This window comes from Embiotoca jacksoni, unplaced genomic scaffold (genome assembly GCF_022577435.1).
Source record: "Embiotoca jacksoni isolate LCO1_2020_lvr unplaced genomic scaffold, fEmbJac1.0.p SCAF_20, whole genome shotgun sequence".
NCBI lineage: Eukaryota > Metazoa > Chordata > Actinopteri > Embiotocidae > Embiotoca > Embiotoca jacksoni.
Window position 1 is genome coordinate 2771044 of NW_027185341.1, and position 19971 is coordinate 2791014.

A 19971-nucleotide genomic window follows, 5' to 3' on the forward strand; every position below is an offset into this window, starting at 1 on the left:
GTTATGTTATGTTAAGTTGTCTGTTGTCTGTGTTCTTGGTTGTTTGTATATAATATATACAGATATATACTGTACTGTATATACTGTGCATTTTTATATTTTATATTTTTATTGCTATTTTATTGCTTTCTATTATTCTATTATTATCTATTGCTTCCTGTATGCTGCTGTAGCGAAAAAATTTCCCCTCGGGGATTAATAAAGTAACTACCTAACCAAACCTAACCTAACCTAACCGGCAATTGGTAGGAATGCTTTGCTACCACCAGAAGGTGGCGGTAATTCACCTAAAAGCTGTTTGACAACCGCCATTAAACAACAAAACAAGTGGTTACAGGCTCCGCAGCTTCAATGGGTAAAATGTTTGTGGCTTTTGGAGATTAGATGCCACAGTACACACAGCAGAAACAAGTATGACTGCAGCTGTCAAAACGTTCTGTGAGGAACTCCTCGGAAAATTAACGAAAAGGAAGAGAAATGCAAACTCTGCCAGGTAAAGCTAGCATTTGAGAGCGAAGCACAGAGAAGGCGATCAATCCTCAAATCAACAATCAACAGCTAGCTTTGCAACTAGAAGAAGTAATCTTGATGTCAGACGTGCAGAGAAAACAATCGCACTCATCTCAAAGATGAAGCTAAAGACTTCCCATAAGCTTTGTTTAAGGGTGAGGGTGGTAAGCCTGAGTTTATTGCATAAGTAAGTCTTACTTTCTCTTTATGTGTGTGCATATGTGTGTGTATACGTGTGGTGGCAGTGGGGGAGGAGGAGTTCTCAACTAGCAGTCAAATAGTTCCCAGCAAATATGGAATATGAATTTTGCTAGAAATATCCATCCTTAGTTGGATCATGCACGTGTCATCACAATAATAATTACTCTGATGCATTTTAAAACCTTAACCCCACTTTAGTTTTTAGTACAGAAACTATATAGTGGAGCTGTAGTTAACCACTGTACTGTTATATTTTTCTGCTACTCGTCATGCATTTTATTTATTTTACAGCCACAGCATAATCAGTGGTCAAGCTAGATTAAGAAAGCCGAGTATATTTCCACAGCACACTAATAATATTAGAGCAGTAAGCAAAGATGATGATATACTATTACGTGCAAATTTGGATGCAACTGTTCTGTAGCTTGTATTATCCGCTAAATTATACATTTAATGCATCACGGTAATTTCATTCATTCTGTATATATGTTATTGCGAGAGCCCCTGCTAAACTGTGGTTACCAGTGTCTCTATGCTAAATGAGTATAACCCTATGTTCATGTACATGCAGTAAACATGTAAATGTGTATGTCTGTCCCACCCTCATATCGTTACCTATTCTAATAACCCTTTTACTTGATATTAATAAAATAGCCCTACTAATTTCAATATTACCGTATTTGATTACATTTCACTGAGAAAATATCCTTTAGCTCCTATCTTGTTACTCCACCCCCCCTCCCCGTCACCCTCTTGTCTTTCCTCGAGTCTCTCCCTTTTGCTAATACTAACCCAAGATAATCACCCTAAAGCTAGTATACCTATTAAATCCATAACACTATTTCACAGCCATAAAGTAACATACGGCATTATGCATACAAACGATTCCAATACTGAATTATTCTACAAAAGCCCTGTTGGTAAGATTAGAGCATAAACAGGCACAAACACACACTTGTATATATTATGCACAGAATTAACACACAGATGGATGAATCATGACTCACACACATTGTTGTTAAACAATAATGGTGACATACAGACACTTGTATATATGCAGATATGGCCATGGTGTTCACGTTGTAGCTGCCCTAGCTGTTACTGCTTTATCTTTCAGCTGCACAACAATATTAAACAGATAATACAACTAAATCTATATCTGTAATACCCAAAATGCAGAAGTATTTCTCTTCTGAGAATTGTCTTATTGAAACAAACTCCTTTTATATATTTAACTAACACAACATTTACAAAGGTTTAATTTCCACTGAAGATGACGGAGATATTTATCTCTCAATTTTCAAAATCCCATTTTTGTCCTCACTTTAACAGTTTCAGTAACTAAACAATAACTAATGGCTTTGTGTCTCATCCCTTTCAATTTGAAAGGAACTAACACACACAATCTTCCACTCCAGCATAATTTATAGAACCACCTGCCAGCAGCATGCTTGGTTTCAAAATACATTCGAAGACAAAATTGGTTTGTATGTGGCCGATATCTTGCTGTACTTCACAAGTCATGAGGCACATGTTGGGGAAGGAACTAAACTCAGCACTCAGCACTCAGTGCTTTAAACTCAGCACTCGAATTGAATATTTACAGTAGATATTGATGTCTCAACAAATCCCAAAAAGCTTCTCTGAATTTAACACCTTTGCCAATGTTCTGAACAAAAAAGATGTTCGACCTAGATGACACGAGCCACTTCTTTGACTTTTAGTCTGTATTGCTATAATAAAAAAGGGCATGACTCTCTTATCTTTTTGTAATCATCCCAATTCTGTTGAAAAACAAGGTTCACATGTTCATCACAGCATTCTGTTGGAAACATGGCTCTAAACTCCCCAGTCCCCCAACTCTTAAACCTAAAGACTTACTGTTTATTAACTAAACTATACAAAAAAAAACATCAGTGCTTCAAAAGCCAAACTGTCAGAACGATCCTCCCAGCATGGTAGAAGACCTTTCTGGTCAGAGGACATCAAGAGGCTCTCACTGGTTTATGACCTCAGCGTTTCAAAGGCATCTTCCTTATGTCTGCTTGGGGACCTATCAGCCATCCCATTAAATGTTTAATCTCTTTAACATTCACAAAAAAAGTGGGCACATTAAATTTGAAAGAGACAAGTTAAATTTCACTAGACCAATGTCCCACACCTGTTAACAGACCATGCAAATATGGAAACGCTGAGAGCTCCGAGGACAGACAGGACTGAGTAATACTGTGAAACATGGCTCCTGTTGATTATATACGGGAGGGCTAAAACCTCCCCATTACTGCTGCCATGCAGTCAGATGAGCACAGTCATTGCCTAACTGAGTCATCCTACAGCTAGCACACTCAACACAGCACTCACCCCTATCCTCATATATCCGGACACCACCATTACACACCTGTATCTCTGCACAATTTTTTTATTTCCTGCCAATCAGCCTGCCACACCTACACTTAAACTCCTACCCTATCATCTGCGTATCACTTTGTCATGTTTTAGCTAACTACTTACACTGTTTCATTATCATGTCTGAAAGAAAAATATGAATAAATCACTTGTAATATTGAATAGGGTTGGGCTAAAGCACATTGCAATTGGTGATGGCTGACAGTCTTCACGGTGGAAGCCTGGCATGATGTGTGTCAGAATTTATAGACATGGTAAATTAAAAAAAACATTTTTTTTTTTTCATATAAACCCATAGGAGGCTTTAGTGCAACAAGTGTTGGTCTGACAGCTTGTGCTTTTATTAAAAAAAACAGCTACTTGGTTGTCGATCAGTTTAGTAACAAGTAAATCTGGTTCCCTGTGGACATTGTCATATGCCAGCTTGCAGACATCACCCACCCCTAATACAGAGTTATTTTTTAGTTTGATAAAATGCAACAGTCCATATCACTTACAATGTAATCAGACAACAATAATAAACCACTCCTATTTACCATTTCTACTAAATTTAGGAACAGTGGATGAAAGTAACACTATGGGGACAACTAGGCATACTGCTAACAAAACTGTAGGGGTACAATAAGGTAAGGTAAGGAAACGGGCTTTAGTATAATCTCAAATCTCAGTTGAAAGGGTTATTAAAGAGTATATAAATTGTAAGGGCTAGCCTCCCAAAATGATGACAGCAACTCAATACTACTAATATAATAATACTCAACCCAATAAGAAGCAATAAGAAGCTCAAGGAAGAGGGGTTCAGATCTTAAACAATGAACGACTATGATTTATGGGGTTCAGCTACATATGTATTGAGGAAAGTCCTCCAAAGACCAAAAGTGTAGGTCTTTTGTTCATACTGGCTCATAACTCCCGTTGTAGGGTGATGGTGGTCTGAGATATTCCACAGATGAACAGTTTGAAATCATTGAAAACTAAATAACTGACTGTTTTATAATGTGACAATGCTGTGGCAAAGGTTTGGTTAGACTAAGGTGCATAAACAACTTGATTAGGTTAAGGGAAAGAGCAATTGATTTAAAGTAGGTACTCTGTTCAGGCTATGGGACCTTTTTGGTTATAGTTGCAGTAATAATCACAAGGTTAAAGTTATAAAAGGGTCATGGTTAAAACACAACAACACTGAGTATGGATTTGAAACATGAAACAAACAGCTGCCTCCTGTGTCTCATATTCACACTAATTGGCAACCTGACCTGCATCTGGAGAGAACCCACACAGGCATGGGGACGACGAGCCGACTCAGCAGAGATGCCAATTTCAGCTCGCTATGAGATAACAGTCCTAACCACTCCATAATTTGTTTATATATTCAAATAATATCAATGTTGTTGTAACACCACTTTGCCAGAACTGTTTTATTATTATTTTTCATTATTTTACCTCATAGGAACCCAGTATTGATTAAAAAAAAAAAAAAAAAAAAAAAAAAAAAAACTATAGTAAATATATTATTTTACCTTTGCTTTAAAATTACTTTCCTTTGTTAGTTTTGTTTGATTTAAGTAGCAGTAGGAACTGGTAACTATTTTCTACCTGATCCATTAAAAAAAATACACTGCACTGTAAATGGTAACCTAATATAAATAAGTAAAATGTCAGGAACAGCTTTCACTATCGCCATAATTTAATTTGTCTTTTCTTAAAAAAAAAAAAAAAAGAAAAAAAAGAAGCTAAGATCAAAGCTATTTCTGTCTTTCCTCCTTCTTAAACAAAACTTCACCCTTGAGTCAATGTTAAATGAGTGAAAGACTGGGGTAATATTCTATATGATATAATGCATGTGACATTTACAGTAAATAAGTAATTTAATTCCAGGTACCCTTGAGTTGCTCATATCATATTGCAAGTACTGTAAATAAATCTTGTTGTTACTATCAAGGAATACCAACATGGGTGGCGAGCAGAAAATGCAAATCAAAGCCCGACATGTAATTACCACTCCCAGTCTGATGTGCAGACCCAAAAGACACTTCTCTGAAGATCAGAAGAGCAAAGTGAAAGGGCAAAGTAGGAGAAATAAGAGGATAGATAGCTTCTAGGACGCCGTTATCAACTGATACAGACATGCCAGCTGGGTGGATGGATGGTGTTGCTCTCCTCCATGTCTGGCGTTGATTTGCTAATCTCTATTTATGTCAGTTAGGATTACTGTGATCAGGTCTAAAAATTTACTGTAAAACTTTACGGAAGAGCCGACATGGCAGACAGTGTGACAGGTCGGCTCCTACAGGCCGGCATAAGCCTTCATTTCCTTGTGACCAAAGGGAGGATTAAACTCATGAATTAAAATGTGTAGCCTCCACAAAAACTGTAACCTCCTCTGAATTTCACAAAAATTATGTTTATATATACAAACACAAGCCTGCACTAAAACACACCCCTGAGAAGACTCTGGGACCATGTGTTTGTTTATATCCTGTACAATCTAAATGGCACAGCCATCAAACCAGGAGCCGCTAATGAGCAAAGAAGTTCTTAAACAGTTTGAGCTACTCTGGAGACAAAACACAAGGAAGATATTTACTTGGATGTTAAGATAAAAGATATATAAAAAAATATATATATTTAGTCAAGTGGTTCAAGGTGGGGTAGGGGGTTGAGAAGAGAAGAGAAGAGAAGAGAAGAGAAGAGAAGAGAAGAGAAGAGAAGAGAAGAGAAGAGAAGAGAAGAGAAGAGAAGAGAAGAGAAGAGAAGAGAAGAGAAGAAAAAAAATATGAATTTGGACTTTAACCAAGTATCACTGGAATACTTACTGACAAAATCATCACAACTCAGGCCCCAAAGAAAAGGATGCTTTGAAACCCAAATATAGCTCACTACATCCTCATCCAAAAAACTATTGTAAATTATTTTCAAGCAATATCTAGATATTAGATAAAATATGTTTAATTAACGTCTTGAGGAGAGTTTGATGAGAAGATCTATACCTCCATTATATCTGTTCATTTAACGGGAAGCTACAGCCAACAGCAGCTCGCTTAGCCTGGTATAAAGTTTCAAAATGGGGAAACTGCGAGAACACCTCTATAACCCAATAGTTAACACCTTTTACCACAAGAGAACAAAGTATTTTTGTCACCCTGAAGTTGTCAGGCAACAAGCGAAGACGCCAGGAAGTTACTGCGCCCGGCCAGAAAAGGCACATAATCCCTCCACACACAGAAAGCTGCAACGACACTCATATTTGTTGGTGTTTACACTCTGGTACACAAATTTACCCTGAACTGAATGACCTCATGTTCTTACTTCTGTAACGGGGACCAGACTTCAGAATGACTCAGTTGGCAGAGACCTGATGAATTTTAATGAGGAGGCCACATGCCATGCCAATCAGCACGAACTAAAAGGTCAAGATCATCCAACAGTGTTTGTTTACATACAATAAAAAATTATGATTGTATTAAAAATTTGAACTCAAACAAAGGGTTCACTTGACTTTAGAGCTATATTTAAATCCACTTTCCAACACAGAATGAAGACGAAAAAAGATGAATACTTTACCGTTGGGGCTTTCCTCATCTATGGCAACGATGGTAGCTGGAGGACCTGACCGGGAAAGTTTACATTCTGGAAAGGGTAAAAAAAAAAGAAATGGATAAAGTTAGCATTTATACATCGCAGGGTTTCAATTCTTTAAAATTTCTAAAATGTTAAATATAATTGTGAAGCCTGTGGGTGAGATCATTTGATAAATGTTAGTATTTAGAAGTAAAATGCTTAATAATGACTTGTAGTAATTAAGAAATAAGGACAACAGCAATGAAAGAGTGTAAAGGATAAGCTTGGCAGATATTATCTATAGCTTATTAACCTCATTCTTCTCTCTACAGTAAGAGGAAATGGGTTAGGTAGAAGAAGAGCAGATGAATTATATAACTGGCATAAAATGTAGTACAAAAGAGGTGATTTGAGGGAGCCAAGAGTCATCAGTGAAGAGAGAGTTTTGCCCATTTTCTATACTACTACAACCATCCCGGTGGGGTTAACAGGTGTTAAGGAACTACCACGGTGACCGAATTCACAGTTAGCAGAGGAAGAAAAAGGAGCTTGTTCTTACCCTCATATTGCCAATCTGCAGACAGAGACAGCCACGTCCAACCAGGAAGGAAGGAAGAAGAGATGTAAGGTAAGAATCAAGGGAAGGGAGGGAGAAAGAAAAAGCAGAATAAAAATATTATGAAAGACAGGAATTTACCGTCAGAGGAAAGAAACTGAAAAGCAACCAGCAGAAGAAAGGCGTTTTGAAATGTGCTGTGAGGTGTGTGTTTGCATGTTCTGTACACAAATGTTGATGTGTCATTTTTTTTTATAAGCTTTTCCTATTCCTTTCACAGCTACCACCCACACTCACTGTATTACTATAAGGAGAAATGATTTTTAACCCCGGCTGGAGGCTTAAAATGGTCCCTTTCTGAGGGGAAACCGTGCCAACACTCAAGCATTTGCCTTTATCCCTCCGTCCTTGCCAGAATACGGGAAAACAAGAACACCCACATTCACCAGGCAGGCCAACATTATTGTACAGCTCTCGAGGATGGTTGTGAAAATCCCAGAGGAAGGCTTGAAGATGGATATCTGCTCACCTAGAAAATAGACTTCATGGAACAATGATCACACTCTCTCTCTCTCTCTCTCTCTCTCCCCCTCTCTCTCTCTCTCTCTCTCTCTCTCTCTCTCTTACTCTCTATGATAAAGCATTACAACTGTGTGACATAGTAGATTATCTCAAGATTCATTGGCATGGTTTCTTCTATTTTGCTGCAGGAGACGGAAAGTTCCCAAATATCGATTAAACTGTCCCGGGGATCCAAATTAGCTGATTTTAGAGCTGGAAATTATTGGTTTTCCAATTGGTTATACTAAAGGAGAGAAAGACTGTTTTCTTTGCTCATAGAAAAAAGAGCTACATTCATTGTTGACATTCAGCGTGTTGCCTTGTTAGCTTTTCCACAGATTTGGCATTTATTAGTAAGCAAGCAGTTGTTCAAACCAGCATTCTGAGACAATTATTGTGCCAATGCACTATGATGACTAAATTAGTTCAAACCAAAAAGAAAAAAACAAAACCTCCCATTTTCTCCCACGTTCACAACACAGTTATCCCAGCACACCTTTTAGCAATCTGACTTTGCTACAGGTAGGCAACCTTTTTCCTTTACTTTAAGTTTGCTTTATGAAATACCTTATTCATAAAACATCTCTGCCTCTATTGCTTTCACCATTTTCTTTAATCAAGGAAATGTGACAGTCTTGCACTGCAGAGTCAAAGTGAGGCTATTGGGGTTAATGGCTGTATATACAAAGCAGAGGACTTTGACAGCAAAGACCAGGTTTTATCTACTACGCCCCTCGTGTTGTGCGTTATTCTGTAGATTAATAAATGCTATGAAGCGAAACATTGTTATTTTGGTTCTTTTCTTTTTTAACATTAAGTCCATAGATAAATTCACACAGTCTGTTTTCAGCAGCTGTGACCTTGGGATGCCCTCAGCTTGGCCAACTGTCCATCTTTTTATGTGGAGGAAAACGCAAAGCAGTCACCCGCGGAGCTAGCAAACTACAAGACCTAAAAAAACAACAACCTGTGGTTGGCCTGGGTGTGTGCCATCAAAAGCAGCCAACATTTGGAAGGTTAAAAAAAGAAATGTAAAACTACAAAGTTTTTGGTAGATATCTTCTCATGGATTGCGAAGAAACATAATACAAAATACAGGGCCTTGGGTAAAAGTAACGTATAAGGATTTTTAGAAATACACTCATAGTTCTCCTGCTTCAAGTCTTTATGCTAAGATAGGCTCCATTCATAATGCACAGTCATGAGAGTATTGCAATCTGCTCATCTAAATGGTTGGAAAACACTCATCTTTTCCTGGATGTCAAACTATTCACATCTTTGCTTCAAGTCAGACTTGAAATTATTTAATTCTCAACCCAGACAACAATCTGTCCCTCCAACTAAGAGATTTGAGTTTTCTAAGCATATTTGAGGGAAAAAAATAAAATCATTCATGCTTTAATTGTCAGAACATTTTGCAGATACAGAGCTTTCTCATAATGTTGCAAAGACACAACTGGCATTCAGTTTTCTATAAAATATGCTCTCAGAGAGAAATCCATTACAGCAAATCTGCCATAAATTGACTTTCGCAAAGCTTATTCATTTCTTATTTTTGTTGACATTATAAGAAAGATGGTGGGCCAGAATTTCAACTCTTCCACTTTCAGAAGCTTTTCTACAAGTGCATCTCAGGTTAGCAACCAAGAAAGATGCATGAGCCATGGAACAATAGTCACTAGTTACATCACAGTCTACCAGCTGGCATATGTGTGTGTGTGTGTGTGTGTGTGTGTGTGTGTGTGTATGTGTGTGTGTGTGTGTGTGTGTGTGTGTGTGTGTGTGTGTGTGTGTGAACAGCAGATGACAGATGTGTATCCCCTGCCTGACTGCCTTTTTATCCTTCAGTGTAAGCTGATGCCCCTCATATATTACTAACCACCCATTTGTTCTCTATGGGGCATCTCTATCTCTCCCTCTTTCTCTCCCCTTGGTTTCTTCCCTCTCCTGTCTCTTCTCATCTGCCTCCGACTCTCTACCTGTCAGTCTGATTTCCCCCTCAAATAATACAAAATTAAATGATATGAAAAGTAAACAGCCTGGGTTGTAACTTGAAGTGGCAGATGAACACGGTGAGATTTCCAAATGAACTAAATATTTTAAAAACTGGAGACAGGTAGTGCTAATTTTAAGTCTCTCTGTGGCAAAAGTAAATGTTGAAGAAATTGTAGACACTTTTTTTCCAGTTAAATCTTGAATAAAACAAATTCTTCCAAGTATTAACACCAAGCAAAGATGAAATCTATTTAGTTGTTGCACTGTTTGCAGTTTGTGAATTAAATCACGTGTCACAGCAATTCTCTTTCTCTCTGCATGACAGAGCAATTCAGGATGAAGAGTTAATTGCATAGAAATGCAAATTCACTGCTCTTCTCTCACAGAGGTCACAGGCCTGTTTCTTCAACCAGTAAAGGGCCTCCTATAGCACAATTAGTGTTCTCTTGTATGCAGTTTTTTTACGCCCCTGAAGTGTCTACTCATGCTCGCCTTCAGATGTTTACTTGTGCATTTCTTCCTTCACTGGTATGTGCTTGTCTTCCTATAAGCACACACTTATTCTCCATTGAGCATATACTTGTGCTCTCCTCTTTCAAAGTTTCTGGAGAAAAAAAAAAAAAAAAATCACTGAAATGACTTTGTGCATGAGCAAGTGCATAAATCCATCTAATGCCAGGTTTCCGTCAAGCTGATGAAAGGCTCCATGGAGAACTATGTGAGGGGAATGAGGGTGAAGCATTCAAGGTGTGGAGCTCATAAAGAAGGGCTTAAAACTTTGAAATAGATCTCACTATCACAGGCTGTCAATGAAAAAAGTTTGCTCCGTTGTAGATTCATCATCCATCCAACACCTCTTTATTTAAACTGAAAGTGTTTCAATCAATACATTCTTTATTTACTATTCAAATTCTGTCCATCTAAATTTGTCAGGAAGAATAAGCAAGTAACAGTTGCCAAAGGGTGGCAGAAAAATAGTCTCCATTAAGTTGACTAAAGAAGAGGAGAGAGACAAGTGACTTTGACTGCTGCTGAAGACCACAGCAGTCATCCGAGACTCCAAGCAGGCTTTGAGCTTGTTGAAAACAACTCCGGCTGTTTCAGTACACACAGACACACAGCTTAGCAACTGTCTCTGTGACACGCAAATACATGCACGCTGCTTAGGAACCGTTTCACACAACTGCATGTGCACATTCACACCACTTTACACAGTTGACACAATTGAGACCTTATTTCTGTCTGTATTTGCAAAGTCACACATGCTAGAGTTACCATAAAATATACATGCTGAGGCTGTGACTCAATGGGGCACCTGGACAAGGTTGATTGTGTGTGTATTGAGATAGGGTGCATTGGATACGGAGAATGAGTCACTCCAAAGACATAAGATAGAAGAGAACAGTATTATTGATGTCTTTAGGGTTGTGTTGTTGTGTTTAGCATTCCTTAAAAGCAAAAATTGTGTTTTTCCCACTTTGGTTTTTGGATGGATTAAATAAATGACATATGCTATTTTAATCAGTAAGCTTTAAATCCACACTTTGAGCCATGTTTCTGCCTGTGTCTTTCTTTATGCTAAGCTAAACTAATAGGGTGTTAGCTTTAGGATCATATTTATTGATCTTGTCTCTGAAAATAGGGAATGAATGTAAATCCCAAACTGTTAACTGGTCCTTTAAACCAAGAATGGAGACTCAACACCATACAAGGCTCATGCAGAAAACATTTGCGTGTATTAAGGTACATTAAAGTATTATATGAGACATTTAAATGGGATTTACAGGGCAATACGTCTATAAAATGCCTGGGGAAGCCGAGAATACTCCTAGTCTGAAAAGTGAAGCCAATGTGGAAGTGCCTTTAAGTGCAATACCAATGAGGGCCACTAGGGACTTGCTACAAAAAAAACCATCAGGCTTAATTTAAACAGCATCAACTTGTTTCAAGAAATACAAAGACAATAAATTGTATTGGTTATTATGGTGTCATTCACTAAATTATCTCTTTTTGGTGGTCCTTCTGAAAATAATTACATAATCAATTAGATATTAAGCCTCAACGAGAGGTATGTTTCAGGGCACCCCTGGTTTGATTGACATGCCTTGGGGGCAGTTAGATTGGTATAGGTGGGTGGGAGTAGTGTCCTCTGGTTCTCAGTCAGATACACCCCTCACTCCTTCACAATTCCACCTTCTCTTTCAAATATGTTCACTTCTGATTAAAAAGAAAAAAACAAGGTGGCGACGGGAAAAAATGCCACACTTGAGGCTTTGAACAGTAGTTTGCAAACCAGTGGGTGACGTCACGGTGGGCTGTCGCTTGGGTAGACCAAAAGAACATATTCTGGAAGGAAAATCTGAATCATAGCTTCAGTACATGTAATCCAATGATAAATTAGCAGTTTCTGTAGCAGTTGCCTCCAGGGCACAAAATCAGATGACATGGACTAACATGAAGGATTGCTGAGCCAAGGCTGCTTTCCTCCCAAATGACACTGAAGAACACCACAAGCATCCCTGATCCTTTTGAGCCATCACCCTGGCCTGCTTCCATTGAAATAATTGAACTAATTTCATCAAATAATGTTTCAGATTGGGCCTGTGAGTGACGCATGGTGAGATCATTTCAGAGGGTGGAAAGAGAAGAAGGTAATCTTCTGCAGATTTTTATTTTCTACCTGCTTCTTAGGCATTAGGAAAGGAGTCAAAGGTGGCTGTTGTAAATGTTGTAAAACAAAAATAAAACTTGGAGCAAAATTTAGCAAATACATTTAATCCATATTTGCCGAGAGCACATGAAAAGCCCTTTTATATATATATGTACACAGTAGCTACTTGCAGGAATTACAGCTAGCTCATCTTAGCATACACACTTAAAAGAAGTGAAAACAGATATGTTGCCTGAACACATCCACCTACCAGCAACTAGGTCAAGCTCACTAATTATCATGCTAAATTAATAATGGTAATATACATCCTGGCATTGAATAGAAACACAATATCCAACAATAATATTCAAAACTTGCATCATATTGTGCCAAAAACTCCTAAAATTGTAAATTACATTTAAAGATTTTCAGAATAATCTTAAGGGTAGCACAGTGGCTGGTAACTTTCTGATTTCAGGCAGAAATAGTCTCGAAAGCATTTTAATACATTTTCTATGATACCATGTTGTGAAAAATTTGAGCTCATTTGAATAAGCTGTACTTGACTGCATTCTGCTTGTTACCATCTGTTATATATCCGCTTGGACACTTTGCCTGAAGTCTAGACTGTGAATAGGAAAACCCAATGATGGTGAACTCCAAAATATGGTGGAGTAATATGTGAACATGCAGTAGCAATGAAGGCAAACGGGCGTTATCAGGGGCGACGTCTGTGTTTATCAGATATCTAAAAAAAATTACTCTAAAAGAAGGGAGTAGTTTGAAAAAGCAGTTTCCACAGTATGATTGATGGCTACATCATTTCGATGTGGCACAACTAAAAAAAAATGACAAAGTAAACATTTTGTGATAAAACTGTCCACCCTGAAATAGATAATATAATGAGGCGACGGAACAGTCAGATGAAGGAAATGCTTCATGTCATATATTGAGAAGTAATTTAAAGAAATGGTCTTTAAGACAATTTTCTACAATACTGCATGTTGTTTGAGTGTGCACACAATAGAATTAATGAGGATTAATGGCATCACACTGACCTAATAATATGAACCATATGTGTGTAGCATTCCCACAGTATGTGTGGGCGTTTGACCATTAATAGTGTTTCACAGGGTTTTTAAGTTAATTACACATTGGGCCTTTTTGATGTAACTTACTTAATATGCAAAGAGCCCCTTCAGGAGAATTTACTCATTAAAATCACATTGTTAAAACAGCGCAAATGAACATGTTAAAACAAGAAGCAGAGCTAGTAATTCTGCTCATTCATTATATCCCATGCCCTGGTGTCTGGTCCGCAGCACAGCGCAAAACATATAATTTCACTACAGAACCGACTGACAGGCGGGACTTCTAAAAATATACTGCACATGTGTTTCAAACGGGAGAATTGAAAGACATGGTGGTAAAGGGTAGAAATTCCGGCAGACAGGCAAATGGGTGGTTTTTCCTCTAAAAGTTCTCATGTGTCATGTCCTTTTTAAGCCTCCATCAGCAGGTACACCAATCTACACATCTCCCCAGAGTCCAATTCCTCTCTGCCTTCCCTCCTCTACCCAACCAGCCGGCCATTCATCCATCAACCCATTCATCTCTCCATCCATCCTTCCCTTCTATCCATTCATCCATGGAGGGCAGAGGAGGAACACAGGGGACAAAAACTGGAGAGGGGAGAGGAGAGGAGACGATTTGATGGGAGTTGAGAAAAGAAAAGAAGGAGACAATTGGCAGAAGAGGATCGACTGAAATCAGAGAGGATGAGGAGAGGAAGAAGGGACTTGTGAGAAGAGGAAGAGGAGGAGAAAAAAGAGAGGATTGTCGAAGAGAGACAGTGTGTGACCTTGTGTTAGATTGATGTATCTCGAGAGAAAACGGATTGTGGACCCCTCGCACACAAAAAAAAAAAAACACACACACACAAAGACACACACACAGGCTCAGTGCTGTAGGGATCACCACTTTGTCACTGTGCTGGCTTATCCATTATCCCGACTTTCTCCCTCTCTCTCTCTTTCGGTCTCTGTCTCAGGGTGTCAGGTCTGTTCCTAGCCAGTGCAGGGCTGAACACAGCTGACAGCAGTAGTGGTGGTAATCAGACAGCACTTGTTCTGCAGACACACGGTGGAAATGCGTAAACACTCCTCCGGTAACCCCAAACGCTCTTATGGTGTCCACCAACTGTAAGCATGCACATTGATGTCTGTAGGAAAAATCTGGATGTTGGATGTTCTATAAAGATGAGTAAACTCATCAAAAGATTTAAAGGACAAGTTCAACACTTTATTGCAATGAATGTCATTTGGATTTTAACAGGTGCTGAAGTTTTGTTTGTTGAAAGGAATATGCAGGGATGAAGCGAAAGCAACTGAGGTAGTGATGTAGTAGATACAGCAATAAATGTGAGAGGGGTAAAGTTCCAGAAGCAAAGGGAGAGCTGGACAAAAAAACAATCTAGAGCAGGGGTCTTCAACATTTTTCAGGCCAAGTACCCCCAAACTGATAGAGAGATGGAGCAGGGACCCCCTGCTATATATATATTCTATAAAATATACAGAATATACGGACCCCCCCTGTTGAAGACCTCTGATCTAGAGAAATACCAGCGTGCTTCAGCGATGGAGGTATCAGTGAGATGTCAAGGACTGATGAGAAGAAATGGTAGATGAAAAAAAAAAAAAAAACAGAGAGAAGGACAAAGACAGAGAGAGAAGAGAAAGTAATGCTGATGTGAGATGTTAGGAGAGACATTCACTTCCCGTGAAACATCTAACAACAAAAGGGAGGCAATGGTAAACTAAAAAAAAAAATCACCTTGGAAACTCCACTCACATCAACACACACTGACACAACCCTAACCCACGAAATATGGCATAGATCTGAAGCTTCAGTCTATCACACTGACACAGCTGACATAAGAGTGGCTGCATATTTATAATGAATTGTAGGGGAGAATAATTATACACACTTCACATACAATAGGAGCAAGACCATTAGAGGACAGCACCAATGGGAAAAAAAAGTTACGCCTGCACACTCGCTTCAAGCCACAAAGGTTTAATGACAACGTTTCAGTCCCAGTTGGATCTTCAGGGCACAAACTCTGTCCTCCTCCATCACAGACAGACAAAGGGTGGACTAAATATCTGGAACACCTACACAATCTGATACAGTCAGCCTGGTGAACAAAGAACAAAAGTATTATTTGATGCATGATTAAGAGTCAGCTTCTTGTTTGATGTGGAGCTTTGAAAATGATGGAAGATGTTGAAATGGTCGTTACTTTGGCAGCCAGAAGAACAGACTTTCATAAAAGCACTTCATAGCATTAAAATGAATTGAATGGATGTATCGTATATACAAATATAACTACAGCACTCTGGATTTGGTTTTTCACTCTTTGAAATGCACAAAAAGAGATGTTGGATAGTGATTCAGTCAGGTGGTCTGATCCATGTGGTAACTGATGGACAAGGAGCGCATACAGTAAAGCCTCAATGCTAGTCACCTGCTTCTGTTTCCCTATCCCTGTGCAGGCCTTAACACATTAAAAAAAAAAAAAACTCAATCTCACTAATTAAAGCTACCCAGCAAGTTTTATTTTCACAAGTAGTGACATCAAGTAAAAGTTTTAATGAGCCAGTTCACTTTAATTTACATATTGTTCTCCACTAGCAGCCACACAATTATGTCAAACATGTGAGAGGGGGGTAAAGGCATAAAACTGCATTTTTGTGAATATAAACATTAAAAAAAACATATTTTTAATGACGTGCTGAATGTTTAGGATACGGTGTTAAACAATAGTCAATATATATTAGGCTAGCACCACAGTGGGATGAGCATGTTGTTAATCAGCATCTATAGTAACAGATGTTTCATGGTGGACGAATGCAAGAGTGTCCAACAATCTGCCTGTTTATTTATATCATCCCCTAGCTTGTCTTTAACCACCTATTTATTGCTCAAAGCTTTAGTTTCTGCTGTGCTTAACCTCTGGACACCCTGTTTGTATGAAGGTTCCAAGGAATCAACAAGCAGTGGCGATGGCTAAGTGCAATGACCTTGAAGTGTTTCTATTGAAATTCAATTCCAACAAAAGCAGTGGCGGCAACCGCCAACGCAATGATATAAATAGTTGTAGTAATGCTAGTAAATATCAAAGAAAGTCGAAGGAAGAACAGTACCATCAATACGTCTGCATAATCATTTACCAACATGGCTTGTACTGGTCGCATTGGAGGGTCTGTGTTGTTTACAGATTGGCGATTTTCGGCACACAGCAAATATCACATGGTGGCAATGCCGGTTAGTTAAAGGCTGCTCTAAAAAAAAAAGTGAGTTAATGCAGAGTGGTTAAGGGCTAGTGAGTAGCAATTGGTTTGGGAAAGGACCATAGTCATGTGACTGTGATTTACATTGCAATAAAAACTTCTTTTTTTTGTACATCTTGTAGAAATATGGCTTGCCTGTGGAAGTTATGGTGGAATAGGACAGAGAAAGTACTTTATTGGTAGTCTTTATTTCTTTTTCTTTTTTTTTTTTAGCAAACCGCCTTTATATTTCCACTGCAGCAGTGCCACACTACCACAGGTAATATTCACTCACAGCTTCAGAAAAGAGCATTATGAACAAAGAGATACACACACATCACCATCAATATACCACAACTCAAGCGTAACTCGTTTCATCCCTTCTGTCGGGGCTTGTTCACATTCGCAGATAAGTCACATTCAATTAAAACGACCAGTGAAGCACCGCTTACACACAACTGGCTTCAAATAAATGGATAATTCAGTCAACTCAAGTATGGGAATTCAACAGAAGTTTGCATTTTACTCTGCTGTTTGTCACTCGGCTGTAGTTCCTGAGCACAGAGGACTGTTGAGTTTGAATCTGTAACAATGGCTAAATTAAGCTGCTGGTGTGCTACAAGTCAAACTGATATCAGTGCTAAAACATTGAGCTTAAGCAGAAGTTATGAAATGTTTCGAGAGAAGAAAAACAAACAGGAGTAAAAGGGTTTGGAGCTATTAAACTTTAAGGCCTGATTTGACACATTGTGAGGTTTCTCACACTGTGATTGAGGGTCATTAAAAACATCCTGGTATCCTTCACACTCGGAAAACCGAAAGGGAGTAAATATAGCCTGGTGCTAAGGGACCCACACTAATTAAAACATGCTAGTACCCTTGTCGTGCTGTGGTGCAAACAGCTGAAATCAACCGCTTGTCCTGGCACTCGAGCTCATTAAAATCACACCAGCACTCATGTCATGAGGGGATCAACACCAAGTACAACATTGTCTGTCAACTGGAGACCCAGGCTCATTAAAACATACTATTCTTATGTACAGATCCGCCCGCATAATGCCTGCAATCCTGTTTGTGAGACCCTGTCAGTGGTTGTGCAGGTGTAACAGAATACAGGTGGACGGATGTGATGGGGAGGAGAGATACAGATGGGTCCGGGGAGATCTGAATTGAAGCGATGTTTAGAATTGTGTAATTCACAAAAAAAACCTACACTGACAGACATACTTGATGCTCACAGATGATCCCCTTCTACTTCTTCGCAGAAGCGTACTCTGGCAGACGTTCACCTCCAGCTAGAGCCCCCCCGTCAGCTAAATGCCAACCAGATAAATCTCACAGACTACGAGTTAAATGGAATATTAATATTCTGATAAATCGAGCAGAAAGTCAAGGGAGTATAATGCTGAGGTCTCCCTTTGGTGATGACTTAATTTCTATTTTACCTTGCTTCAGTTTCCCCTCAGTTACGGGATGTTTTTTCAACATTAAAATATCAGCGTCTGATTTTTTTTTTTCCCCGTCAACTGTGGCTATTGTAAAATGAAGTGCGGATTACTCATACTTTCTGAAGTGAGAGAAGAGACTTTGTGTCACAACAGGGCTCTAAAACTGAGGATTATAGTAACATCCACCTAAACAATTAGATTGTTTCCTCTATCAGGACTTTGGCTAAGATGGCCATTATTACCATGTTTATCATCATTATGTTATAATTGTACATCACAGTTTCCTTTTTCATCAACAGTTACATTTAATTAGAAATGACATATCATTGGTTAAATGAGTCACATCTTTTCATGAATGTCTGTCTGTAAAACAGATTTAAGAATTTGGGTATTCAGCATGCAAATTTTAGTTGTTGTTTTTTTGCCTGTAATGTGTCGCAATGGGATTGTAAAGGCACATAGTTCTCTTGGCATCCCTCTGGTTTGTCAGGACAAGGTAACAAGACTTCAAGCAGCTCTGTGTATCTGTTCACCCCCCGCCTCCCCCCTCCACACACACACACACACACACACACACACACACACACACACACACACACACACACACACACACACACACACACACAGAGTCCGGATCTCAACTTCATCAAGTCAGTCTGGGAGTACATGAAAAGACAGAAAAAAATGGAGATAAACTGTGGCAACTTCTCCCAGATTGTTTGCCAACTTTCCAAGTGCATTGGAAAAGTGTGCCTAGCTGTACCAAGGACAATTGTAGCGGTTTTAGGGTACTTTCACACTTTTCAGTTTTGTTTGAATCAAAATAGCAGGTGTGAAAGGTGCCCCAAATGATCAGAAACTGATCTCCCAAAAGAGGTGATCTCGCTCCAATTCAAACTGAATCATGGTTTGGTTTATTTAGAGTGTGGTGATTTGGTCTGACAAAGAAATCAAAGGTCAACATGAAAAACTAATAAAAATGCAGAAACCTATAACTTATTTTTGAAGAGGAAAATAAATGCTGGTACAAATGCCATGAAAAAAATAAAATAATAATAGTATCATGACAAGGACATCAATCCATTCAGGAAAGGTTACCGGACCAATTGAGAACACGTGAACGTCAGACTCACACCCATCTACAAACCAGTACACTCACAATATTATATGAGATTTAAACTAACTGGATTGAATTCAAACAATGTAACATCATGTACCTTGTTTCAGACCTTGGTCGAGACTCTCATGGGTGAAAACACCTTCAAAGGCAAAGGACGGTCACACTAAATAAATGATTTAGTTTTTTTCTGTTACTGCACTAATGTATAAACTGTATGATTGATAAATACAAACTATTCATGGCGTTACTTTTCATCAGCTTCATTACTTTACTTTTCGTGTCTAAAACAAATCACTGTAGTATCTTTAAGAGTTGGGATATTTCAATCTGGACCAAAGTGCCGAACAAGCACTGACATTACTTGAGCCATGGAGCTAATGTGGCTAAAAATCTCCAGACACTATGCATCTCTCCAGATTAGTATCTTAATATAGACTCTGCAAAACTGAGAGAGGATGTACTTATTACTGGGTGAGCAGTGAGGACTATTATTATCACACAATCAGTGTATTATTACATGGTACGCTGCATTTAAGTTGTAAATTAAATAGAATCAAATATTAACTTTATGGCTCAAGCGGAACGTATCAATGTTAAAGTGTTGGGTAGAAGTGACTATGAAATGGAATAAA

At 38.6% G+C, this 19971-nt stretch overlaps 1 protein-coding gene across 1 annotated transcript in view; it reads right to left on the bottom strand.

Annotated features, from left to right (window-relative positions):
• Nucleotides 1–19971, bottom strand: part of LOC138201961 (protocadherin-15-like) — a 169400-nt gene that overhangs the window by 125456 nt on the left and 23973 nt on the right. Inside the window, exons 3-4 of the mRNA XM_069155579.1 lie at nt 7238–7252; nt 6682–6747 (exon numbers count right to left, since the gene is read on the bottom strand). Coding sequence (XP_069011680.1) covers nt 6682–6747; nt 7238–7252 — 81 coding nt within the window. The remainder of the gene's footprint in view (nt 1–6681; nt 6748–7237; nt 7253–19971) is intronic.